The 13,014-nt window shown below is 36.0% G+C and overlaps 1 protein-coding gene across 1 annotated transcript; it reads right to left on the bottom strand.

Moving 5' to 3' along the window:
- Nucleotides 1–2,987: 2,987 nt before the first annotated feature.
- On the bottom strand, nt 2,988–6,684 carry LOC126791143 (uncharacterized). Its single transcript, XM_050517548.1, has 2 exons — nt 5,694–6,684; nt 2,988–3,310 (listed from the first exon to the last, which is right to left on the bottom strand). The coding sequence occupies exons 1-2, from the start codon at nt 6,624–6,626 to the stop codon at nt 3,152–3,154; spliced, it is 1,092 nt and encodes a 363-aa protein (XP_050373505.1). The 5' UTR covers nt 6,627–6,684; the 3' UTR covers nt 2,988–3,151.
- Between the last annotated feature and the right edge of the window lie 6,330 nt (nt 6,685–13,014).

Here is a 13,014-nt window from a genome sequence, read left to right as displayed (position 1 = left end):
ACACATGATTCAATTGAACACATTGTTTTTTGGGCATTTGAGAAAGAAAATCATTAAAAAAATATGGCACCTTGAAATCTTGAGTACAGGTCAGAGCGTCAGTTTCTAGAACAATTGTACCAGGATTGCAAGTTACTACTCAAAAACAGAAAATCCACATTTCCGTATAAACATTTATTTCTTTCTTTCTGAAACCACAATGATACAACGCTAGTATTTGAGTTGATATTAGGTAGTAATCATCTATCAAACAAGTGAAACAATCAAGAAAGAACCCTAAGAGCGGAAGCCTCCTATTTTCTCCACTCCTCTTGTTCGGTGGCAGCAGCGGTCTAGATGGGCTCTTTGGGCAATCGAAACCGAACCGATTATGCTGTCAAACGAGATTTTGCAGTTGACCCGAGTTTCCTTGCTTTTGGGTGATGCAACCTCGGTCTTCACATGGTGGATTGGCTGGATATGGTAGAACGTTGGGTTAGGATTGTTGTACTTGCATGGAATCATAGGTTCTCGACGGAGTCAGTTCTGGGGCTGAGATTCAGGTAACGGGGTTGAGTTCTCTGGGCCTTTGGTTTTCTGGTTCGAAGGTGGTGTGATCTTGGCAGTGGTGTGGCAGTGCAAGCCGCAACAACAGCAGGGGGTGGCGGCAAGGTGGAGGTGCAACGTCGATGTTTGGCGCTATTAGGTTTGATCGGCCTTATCATTTAGCCCGCGGGGACCCGCAAGTCCGATGAGTTTTTACCTGGTCCAGCCCGTGAGAAAGCCCACCAAAGCCTGCTTCCGTGGGTCCGGTCCGCCAAAAGCCCGCAAGCCCGGCCCTTAAAAGCCCCAAGAAATAATATATTATACATGCATATAACATATTATACATATATCAATTATATATCTGTTTTTGTAATAATTATACATAAAATATTATATATGTTAATAATACTAGATTTAAAATTTTATATTTTTTTATATTATAACTTTATACTAGATTTAAAATAAAATTGTAACATTATGAAGCAACTATATGAAGTAAACTTCTCGGGATTAATCGATACCAGTTGATGTTACCGGTACTAATATTTAGGGACCATGTTAAAACTTCATCTAATTCGGACCTCGTCTGACCGTCAGAATTTCTGGTAAACCGAAAACACCACTAATATGCCCTAAGGGAGAACCCATTACCAAGATACGAATGTCAAAAGCCATTTGCATATCTGAAATTACCTAATTTTTGTTACTTATCGTGCGCGGTCGAAGAAACCCATTTGGCAAACCTGGTCAATGGGGTTTCAATATGTCAAAATGCCTTTTTTTTATTGACCGTAGATACGAACGGTTAAACCATGTCCAAAATTGACGAAATTTTTACGGGGTCCCTAAATATATATATCAATCACATCTGCTGGTGTCCATCGACCATATTTCGAACTGGAGTTGTCGATCGCCTAAGTGTCTACTAATGTATCATAACCTTTATATTAGGTTTAAAATAAAACTATCGCATTATGAAGCGACTATATGAAGGTAACTTCTTGTGATCAATTAACACTAGCCGATGTGATCAGTATATATATTTAGTAACCCTATAAAAATTTCATCTAATTCGGACCTCATTTAACCGTCGGAATTTCCGCTAAACCAAAAACACCACTAATGTGCCCTAATGGAAGACCTATTACCAAGATGCGAACACCTAAAGCCGTTTACATATCTGAAATCACCTAATTTGTGTCATCAATCGTACGAGGTCGCACCGCGGAAACCCATTTTGCAAATTCCCAGTCAATGGGGTTTTCAATATGTCAAAACGCCTCTTTTTTGGTTGACCGTAGGTACGGACGGTCAAACTATGTCCAAAATGGACAAAATGTTTACGGGTTTCCTAAATATATATACCGATCACAATTGCCGAAGTGTCAACTAATGTATCATAACCTTTATATTAGGTTTATAATAAAACGATCGCATATGAAGCGACTATATGAAGGAATTTTTTTGGAATCGATCGACACCATCCGATGTGATCGGTATATATATTTAGTAACCCTGTAAAATTTTTATCCAATTCGGAACTCGTTTGACCGTCGGAATTTCCGGTATATCAAAAAGACCACTAATATGCCCTAAGGGATTACCCATTACTAAGATGCGAATGCCTACATATTTGAAATCACTTAATTTTTGTCACCGATCATGCGTAGTTGCAACGAGAAAACACATTTGACAAAGTCCCGGTCAATAGGGTTTTATTATGTCAAAATGCCTCTTTTTTTGTTGACCGTAGGTACGAAAGGTCAAATCATGTTCAACACGGACAAAATTTTTATAGGGTCCCTAAATATATATATCGATCACATCTACTGGTGTCGATCGACAATATTTTGAAACTATAATTTTTTTGCAACTTTTTTTAGAATGTTTTCTAATAATTTTTTTTATTGTTCCAAACCTTTAAATAAAAGTAGTATGTTTTTTTTTCTAATACAAGCTCGCAAGTCCCGGCCCGTAAAAACCTGCAAAGCTCGGCCCCGCCCGGTCCGTAAGGCCGGCTTTAGATGGACGAATTTGGATCTTCATATTTGTGAAAATACTCAGCCCGTCACTTATTTAAATGTACTAAGGCCTGACCCGTTGACGAGCCCTAGGTCAAGATACATTGCTGGCCCGGGCTTGTGTCATTTAAGTTTTGGCTAGGGTTTTCCAAACCAATTTATTTTGTTCTTTTTTTTTATTGGGCTTAGGTCTAGCGTAAGTCTATATCTATTTATTTAATTTTGTTATAAATTCTAGATTCGCCTTCATCTCTATGATAAATGAAAGGCTTGAGAGTTGGTTAAATTGTCTCTAATGTGTAGACTATCATATGTACCATTGTGAGAATCTGTTCTCACAACTTCTTATTCCGTCTGTAAGATGACGGCGGAAAGGTATGTAATAACTGCATCTGGCCTTAGTTGTACTCGTTCCTAATTAATTTGAAAACCGTATTGGTATTTGATTAAAAAACAATGATACAACGCTAGTTATTTAATGAAACAGAAATGAAGAGAAATGTTCCTACCTTCTATCTCACTTCTTCAAAATACAGGTCAGAATACATAATCTATAAAACAAATTGGTCCCAGAGTATCTTTTGAGATTAAGATATATCCCAGTATCACCATCCATACTTGGCTTGTGTTTCTGCTTTTGTAAGAAAGCCTTTTGAACGCCGCTCTTGAAGTTCCATCTCTTTCTGCTTCATATCAAAGTACAGAGAACCAATCTGATGCTTCCTCTTATGCAGCTTTGTTGGCTTCCCCTTCGCCGAAACAGGCTTAACAGAAAACAAACAAATAAAGATGTCAATGTCTAAGCAAAAAATAGAAATAACAGAGACATAATGAAGCACAATCAATAGAAACATGAATCAAAGTTCCTTTTCTTGCTGAATAAAAGTTGATTAGGTACAGCTATTTAACTGTTGAATGATCCCGAATCTCTCTAAAATTTTGGCATTACTATGTGATAGTTCTATGTACAATATGAAAAAGGAGCAATTAACTGCGTGATGACATATGAGCTATGTGATACTTCAATGTAAGATTGAAAGATGCACTATTGCATAGTTCCATCTATCAACTAAGATAAATGCAACTCATGTAGGTAATGACTAATGATTAGGCTGCCAATCTATGGGAAGCACGAGATAAGAAGTTCAATCTAACTAAAACGAAAACTTACAAGCTAAAGTCTAATGAACAAGCTGTCAGTCTATGGGAAGCACAAGATTAAATGTGCAATGTAACTAAATTGAAAACTTAAAAAAGAGCCATGGTGAGTTTAGGACAAAGTATTATTTATTACACAAGTTAGATTATTCAAAGGTAAACCAGTACGGAAAAGATGTACTTGCCAAATTACAGCAAGTTGACTTGCATTAAAAACCATGTCATAATCAAAATTAAGACAAACCGAAAACACACGTCACAGATGGACTCGATTTCTACAAACCACCTATAGACACTAAGCCTCTACAGAACTATGCACCATGATAATAATGTATCACCATTGGACTCAATCTAGAAAACAATGCACCACTTAACTGGAATATTTCTACAGAGCAAATTGATTAACCCTACACTTCCTACACTGCATCCCAAGGAAACATCCCAGTTTCATAAAACAAACCCCGTTTCCTTCCCACATGGTCACATAATCTTATCAAAAATATAACTTGTTGTCTTGCCTAAGCAGAAGTCACTGTTACAAATTACAGACTATTATTAAATATTCTTTTTCCTTGAAACTTAATTTACAAAATTTCAATGTCCTAATCCTACTATATTACTCTTCATACCAGGTCCAGACAATCCCTTGTTCCAAGTCCCTACCTGATGAGTGATGACCAATACAAAGAACCATAGAGGACACTTCCCAGTGTAGTGTCCCATCTGGTAAAGTAATACACTTGCTTATATTTCTTCAGAAAAAATTACACTAGCTTATATATTGCTAGTACCCTTTTATCAGCACACTTCGGCAGACTCAAAATTCCAAAAAGTAATAATCCACAAGGCAGAACCCTCCATGCCATATCCCATCTCATTGAGCTTAATACAAATTTCAACTACTGACTTGATGATTGTATTGCATTAGCCAAATTAGGTGCAGAGGTCAATAAGTTACTATGTTATATTTCCCTACTGGTTCAGGAGCAATACATAAAGAATTTGGTATCTGCAGCTGATAAACTGCAACCTATAAACAATAACAATTAAACAGCCTTATCATCTGATTAAATGCAAGTATGCAATTCACTTACTAGAATATCAAATCCTGCAAAGTAATAAGTGAAACAAACTATATAGTCAATTTATCTCAAATGCAGATGATGACTTAGCAATTAGCATGGCTTTGATTACTGAAATTATATAATAATGTTGTGTTGCCCCAGGAGAAGTCATTATTAAAAATGACAGATTATCCTTAAAGATTCCTTTCGCTTAAAACTTTCTTCCTAAAATTTCAGAACCTAATCCTTCTTTGTCAATCGACATACCATGGTCCAGACATACACTTAGACCCAACTGAATCCTTGATCCTAAGCCATACCTGATGCACAATAATACACTAAGCAGCACCATACATGCAAAAAGGAGCACTTCCCACTCTAGTGTCGCATGTCTGGTATATTAACAGATAGTTTGCAAAAACATTTGCATAAGCAACTAAAATAACCGTAAAAAAATTACACTATTTCTATAATATACATTGCTGGTATCCATTCATCACCTTTATTTCAACAGACTCAAGATTCTCAAAAGTAATTATCCACAAGGCAGAAATCCTCCTTGCCACATTCCTCCTCATTGAAAACTTATTACGGATTGCGCAGTTACCGACTTAATGGTTGTATTGAATTTGGCAAATACACTCAGAGGTCATTAAGTTACTAGCTTATATTCCCCTAATAGTTCAGGAATAATGCATAGGGAGTTCAACATCTACAGATAACGGCAGATAAAATGCAACTTAAAAACAATAAAAACAAAGTAGACAGTCTCTTAGCATCTACTAAAACGCAACAAATGCAACAGACTTTCTAAGGATATCACATCCTACAAACTAGTAAATGACAAAAAACAATATGGTCAACACAGCAATAACACAGATGCCAACTTATCCATGGGTTTGATTAGTCAAAATTAAATACATACCTGGTAAGAAGGCCCAAAAGCAATTCCAGTGGCCTTAGCTTGGTCCTCCCTCGGCCGATTCTTCATCAACTCATCCTGCTTCACCTCAAGTATTTCAATCGGAATATCATTCCTCCTTCTCTTCCCACCTGAAACACCCATCACGGCAGCTCGCGACACATCAGCCCATTCATTCCCATGATTCCCACCATACCCACCGTAACCCAAAGCATCACTGCCACTAACACCAGCTTGTAACTGAACCCCACTATCCACATTGTGCTCAACACCACCATAACGACCTTCATAACTCGCATACCCACCACCACCTCCATAACCACCTTCATAGCTCGCCGCATTCGGATCAAAACTCGATTCTGAACCATCATAAACACCTACATTCTCACTCCGATCCAAACCCGCGTCGCTCTCGGCCTTAACCGACTCGGTTTCGACAATGGCTCTCCTCCCGGAGCCCAAACCCGAACTCCCCACACCCAGCGATGCTGAGTTCCTCGGCGCCGGAATGGCCGACAAGAACGACGTCACCGACAGAGGCTGCGCCGACGACGCCTCGGAAGCTTTCCGGCGCCGCCTCTGTTCTTCTTCTTTCTCGTCATCGTCGTCGTCGAGATGGGTCGGATTGGCGAAGATGGGTGGCTTGAATTGGACGACCCTTTTGGAAGTGGAGATGGGTTTGTTAGGGATTTGGGATTTTGGGGGTTTGATGTCTTCGAGTTTGGGTTTGGGGAGAGAAGAGAAAAGGAGAGATCTTGAGGTGGGTTTGGAGTCTAGTTTGTCTTGAGGTTCGTGTTTTGGAGGAGGGAGGGAGTTGAAGAAAGGTGAAGGCTTGGGTTTGGGGAGAGAAGAAGAAAAGGGAGGGGGAGGAAGGTGGTGGGGTTTTTGGTCGTCTTCTTCGTCGGAGGAGGCGTAGTTTGCTAGCAGAGAGTCCATTAGAGAGCGAGACGGAGGGAGATTTGGAGAAGGAAGACGAAACAGAAGAAAGACTAGAAGAGAGAGTCCTCATGTAGCCGGAATATAAATACAGAAATTGTTTCTTATGTTCAGTCATCTGAGTTTGATCCGGTCCGGTCCGGTCCGCTCCGATTTGATTCGGTTCGGTTTGATTAATGAAGAGCAATAGATTTAACGGTATGAAATTGTTAATTTTTTCTTGTTTGTTGAATGTGACTACAATGTTAGACTAATAGTTGGGTTAGGGAGTCGTTATTTCTTGTGCTATATATAATTTAAATTTGAATGTGCATTTAGGGGTGAAATTTACACTCCCCTTTTTGTAAACCACACTCGCATTCCCTCATCTTATCTACCACTCATTTGTAGAGAACAATGAGAGGTTCTCTCTCTCTCTCGAGCTTCTTCAATTTCAAGGAGTTGAGTAGGAATGATACTTGATCGATGCTCAACCGGTTCATTTTATGTCTCTTCTCTTGTGGCCATTTTCCATATCATCTCCGATCTTTATTAATTACAAACACTCAAGAAGCCAAATATGGATGAACAAAACCAGTGAACCAGTTCCAGCTTGAATCCTTATTCAAAATCTCCATGGGTTTGATTTATTTTGTTTTTTTAATAACCATAGATTTTATGTATCAATGAAACTTTTTAGCAAATGGGTTTGGTATATCAATGCTCGATATAGTGCAAATGCGCCAAAATATCAATGAATAAATGTGAGTCTCATTGATTGATCCAGACATCCAATGCCTTTAAGAAATATCACTCATGAAAATTCATGGTAACTATAATTTTAATAAAATATCAGGTGATGATAAACACTAAAGAAGAGATGAGAGCTTTGGTCGAAGTTGATTACATGGATGAGGAGGAGGGCAAAGCACTTGTGCAATATGCAGCAATCGCAGAATTGGAATATCAATCAATCTTAAAGAGAGTTGAAGAATAATACCCAAAAAAAGAGTTGAAGAAAGGGGTTATTTATGAAATAAACAACATGAGGAGTGTGGTTTACAAAAAGGTGAGTGCAAATTTCACTCCCCTACATTTAAGGTGATTTTCTTTTCGTATCTTGTAAGCGAAATTGGGTTTAGGACGTACACCTTAATGGTATTATATTTGTTTCATAATATAAGGGATTCTATTTTCTTGATTAGTGTGGATTGTTCTTTAGCCACAATTTCTTACACTTTTACTTATTAAATTCATTTTATCAGTTTACTGATGGGATAATTTTTCATACTTGATAGATCGTTTTGTTAAAACGTCTATAATAAATCCTGTAAAACATCATCGTTAGTATAGAATAAGCAGGGATCGTTCTTTCCGGGAAATTGAAGGAAACTCTAAACTTTTAGTGTTAACAAATAATGTGGGGTTTGTGATTAATTATTAACTACTAAAATAAAACCTAAATTATTATTTACATGATCGACTTCTCTTTAACAAACTTAAACCAAATTTACCATTACACCACATAATTACAAGTTCGAACCTATCATGCATTCTAATTCGACCAATTACATACTTTTTAGACACCAATACAATTAGAGCCTTAGGGATCATCTAATCGTGCAAGATTTCAATTAACATTTAGATTGACTTAGGGCCTAATCTAAATTTGCATGCAATCGAATTCAATAACACTTAGAGTAGAAATCAAACAAGATTACATTTAAGCACCAAATCTTTGTTGGAGACATGTTTCATGTATGACGTCACCCACCATGGTTTCACATGCAAATTTCCAGAATTTTTACCACTTTTAATCAACACAAACCGAACCCACTTAGGGCATGATTCGATTTGTGTCAATAAATGGTTGATGAATCTAGCACTCAAACACAATCTTAGGGACTGCATCCAAGCACTAAATTCATATGCACATATCTGAAAATTATTTAAAAGTATGAGAAAGATGATTAGAACACAACAATAGAGATACAAACTCATTAATTATAGGAAACCATCAATTTGGCAAAGAACCAAAAATCCAATAAAACAATCTGAAAATTTCGATTCTTAATACAAAACAATAATCCCACACAAACATCATACTACAATCTTCATAGACAAAGTATTGTAAAAAATCAAAAACGAACAAACCCGTGGAGAAGAGTTGCGAAAATCACACGTTGTAGGAACCTTGGAGGTGTGTTTTCAATGGTGATTTCGGTGGAGATGGAATTTGTATATGGAGAGAATGACTTGTTGTTTTGGTGAAAGATGTTTGAGGTAGTATTTTGGTAGAGGTTTGGCTCTTGAATGCAAATGAGAAGTGATGATATTTGAGAGGTGAGGCCATGTATATATAGAGAAAAGATGGAGGGTTTGAAATTGCTTCTTTCTTCCTATAATAATGTCATGCTTTAATCCCTTAAATCATGGAAAGTTTTATTCCCTAAAACATGCCATGCTTTAATCCCTAAAACATGTCATGTTTTATTCTCTAAAACATGTCATGTTTTATTCCCTAAAACATGCCATGTTTTATGCCTTTAATGATCATCTTCTATTTAATTGTTGCATGACTTGGCTCCATCTTTTTTTCTTTAATTATCTCTTCAATCCAATCTGAAAATAAGAAAATAAAATCATAAGTAAGAGATAATTAGTTTCAAAACCTAACAAGGATTCCTAGTCAAACTAGGACTCTAAATCAATTATGCGTTTTAACTCATGTAAGCACAAAAATGCATCCAATACCGCTCAAGACTCTTACTACGATTCAATGACTCAATAGTTCAACAATAAGGGCTAAGCAAAGTACAAATTGAGGTAAAAACATGTTAAGAACGTTGCACAAAGTGCTCCTATCAATACTAAACATGTAAACTTAACAAATAAACTTTGTCTCATCCAATTAGAATGTTAGACTAGTGGTGATTGGGTATGGATTTATTTATCTGATGAAGGATTATTTCTAGCAGTCACAATTGGTTGAATTTGGTAGTTGCACTCATCAATAATAGATTCGTGGATACTCCTTCCACAATCACCACCCTTTGACACCTCCTTTGATTTGAAAGAGTTTAGCTTTGGGTTGAGTTATCAAATGCGACCACCACATAGTTAAACATGATGATGCTAGACAAACGGCTATTTGAATAAGAAATTAAGATAAGAGAGGGTTCTTAAGTATTTGCATAGAATGCAATATCTTTCTCCAAAATATTTCAGTATTACACGTCTTGATACCCAAAAAATCACAAAACTAATTGCTATACTGAAAAGCAATAAGATATTGAGCATAATCATACATCCATTATATCATCTATCTTAATAGGATTCATGCTCGATTTTGACAAGCCAAGCAAACATGCCTTATATGTGGACTCAAGCCACATTCATGCATTTTTGGGGCTTACAATAGTGGGAGTGGTATGGAAGGTTACGGTAACACATAAGACTCGTTTATCCCAAAATTCATGTCCAACGAGCTAAATCGATAAGGAGAGAGGTGAAAATAAGAGAATTTGACTAATCTGCTTGTTTTCCTACAACCCAAACTAAATATAAACCTAATATCTCAATTTCCTCTATTCTTCTTTCTTTGTCGATCTGCCTCACATCACAACCCCTGAAAATCGGGGATTCTTCATGTCGTTTTCAGTTAAGAATGAAATTGACCACCATAAAGAGGCTTGTCTTCCTCCATCTAAATATCATCCCAAATTCATATTCATCCATGTGAATTCTTTGCATGTATAGTACCATTGCAACTCGGATCCCTACACAAAACATGTGATCTCCTTCTACCCAAAAACCTTATCCTCTAAGTCACCTCAAGACCCATAGATGTGTCTTTAAAAGGGTAGGTTCAATTAAGAATGGGGATCAAGAAATCAACCCAACAATCCCTCTAAACACTCAAGCTCTCATGCTTAACCCTCGTAACATCTCCTCCCAAACTTGTACTTAAAACCCAAATGTAACAGAAACCAATCATAAAAACCCGTTCAATCTCTTTTCACTGCGGTGCATTTCTAGCTCCAACGCAACGCTCATGCTATCAAGCTCCTTTCAATTTCATAAAATTTGAATCACCCAAAAATTCTTCCCATTAATCATGTTTTTGGGTTGATTTTAATCTAGTCAATACTAAATTCAAAAAAGACCCTCACAACATGTTAAACAACATTACCATATTTGATGTATTCATTATATTGGTATCTAAAACAATGTAATCACATAAATTAAAATATCATACAATAAATCAACGTAATATTGGGATATCATTAATTTAATTATTAAATTATGGATCAAAATTGTATCAAACTGTATATATATATATATATATACACAGTCCCTATCCAGAGTGAAGGTTCAGTCTGAAGTTTCAGAGTGAAGTTCCAATTTTGACACACTTTTCGGTCAAATGTTTTCACCATAAGTGATTCAATATTTAGATATGCTATTCAAGATCATCTCTATAAAGTTTCATCTAATTCGGACATCGTTAAGGTATTGAAATTAGATTAAATCAATGAATGAATTAAAACTGTTCAACGTGAACCGTTCGTGTAAATCTCAATTTTGAAAGCTCAAATCATTGTCAAATTGGATGAAACTTTATAGAGATGATCTTGAATAGCATATCTAAATATTGAATCACTTATGGTGAAAAAATTTGACCGAAAAGTGTGTCAAAATTGGAACTTCACTCTGAAACTTCAGAGTGAACCTTCACTCTGGATAGGGACTGTATATATATATATATATATATATATATATATATATATAAGTGTATCAGATCAATGAAAAGAGTAAGCACAAATTATCTTTCAATTATGTTTTATAGCAATGAATCACAATTTCAAAATATCGCAATGATTAACCATAGTCGTGCTTGATGCATTGATTTGATTAATGTCATCCAATACAATTTAAATTTTCTACTTATGTCCTCTAACATCACACAACTATCCATAAAATAGTTTGGTGCTTTCACACTGACCCTCTGATATCGTAGGGTGAAACTCATCAGTCGTTATGCTACAAGTTTAGTTTGATTTCAAATCATTCATCCATTCTAAATATTCTGTTTCACGGCTCTACTCATTTGATTGAAAACCTCACAACAAGTATAAGAGTATGTGTTTAAGTTTGTTTTTGTCATGAAAGACAATAGATATAATTGAATCAATGTCTTCATATCTATAGCCTTACTTGTTAAGTTGTTGTTACTATCAGCACCATACATCCATGCAACTCCCACAAATCTTGATAATCCCACACAACTACCATAGAAGCGTTTTATATTAATATTGATATCATTATTTTGGAACATTTTAAATAACTTATGGTAAAGTTTGATTTGTTGTATTATAAATTTTTTAACAATGTTGTGATCTACAAAATATTTAAAAAAATTACAACTGTTCACGAATAACAACGAATAAACTAAAACGCATGTATATACTCAATAATATGGGATGATTATATGAGCAAAAATATTTTCTGAGTAGCACTAAATATCGATTATCGGACAGAAATGTTGGAACAATGTGTTGCCCACATCCCCCAAATTGGATTTTAGGAAAGATAGAATTATGTGTTCCAAATTTGTGTCCGATAGAGTATTTCCCAAATGTAATGTAACATGTTTTATATATACTTGAATTTATTCCAGTGTTATTATTTATGTTGATCAATTTGTAATGGTGATAATTCTTTGGGTCGCCTTTGGTTTTCATAACTAGCTATGTATAGAATACATCATTGAAATTATTCTCTTTTCCCATCTTATAAACTTAGGATTTCTGTTTTGGTTGAAATTTGTGATGCTAACGACCCCAAAATTTCGAGCATAAAAACTCAAAATTTCAAAGTCGTTAAACACCAAACAATCTCAACATGTCGAAATCATTTAAAATGCCACAGCGGATCATTTCTGAGTTCAAAATACAACTCAGTCAAACCGATTATTACAAACCGAATTATAATTCAACAATATAACAAATGGAAATGTATAATCCTCACAACAACCTCACAAGATAGTCACACAAAATCCTCGCTCCAGTTGGAAATAAATAACTTCAAGTTCTCTGAGCAGTCCGTCAATTCCCGCTAATCCACACCTGCGGAGTTATCCACTACACCATCGAATTGGTGCACCGAGATTGTAAACACAAACTCGGTAAGCTTTACAGCTCGTATGAGTAAAATAAAAACATAACTCGCATATCAATATATACGGAAATCCACAAATCAACAAATATAAATGCACCCATGAGTAAATGGACGGCCCATCTGGTTGTCCCGAAAATATGAAAACGAAAGTATTCATGAGAAATTGGGTAACCCCTCTGTTTACCCAAATGTATTTATAATACGGGTACTAATGAGCGCTGGTACACCT

This window comes from Argentina anserina, chromosome 4 (assembly GCF_933775445.1).
Source record: "Argentina anserina chromosome 4, drPotAnse1.1, whole genome shotgun sequence".
NCBI lineage: Eukaryota > Viridiplantae > Streptophyta > Magnoliopsida > Rosales > Rosaceae > Argentina > Argentina anserina.
Note: the sequence above shows the minus strand (reverse complement) of the source record. Positions and strands in the feature narration are given on the sequence as shown.

Excerpts from the sequence above, each read along its gene's own strand:
- LOC126791143 (XM_050517548.1), bottom strand. The coding sequence starts at position 6,626 with ATGGACTCTCTGCTAGCAAACTACGCCTCCTCCGACGAAGAAGACGAC. Across the intron at positions 3,311-5,693 it reads CTTTTGGGCCTTCTTACCAG|CCTGTTTCGGCGAAGGGGAA; the intron begins GTATGTATTTAA and ends TTTTCTGTTAAG.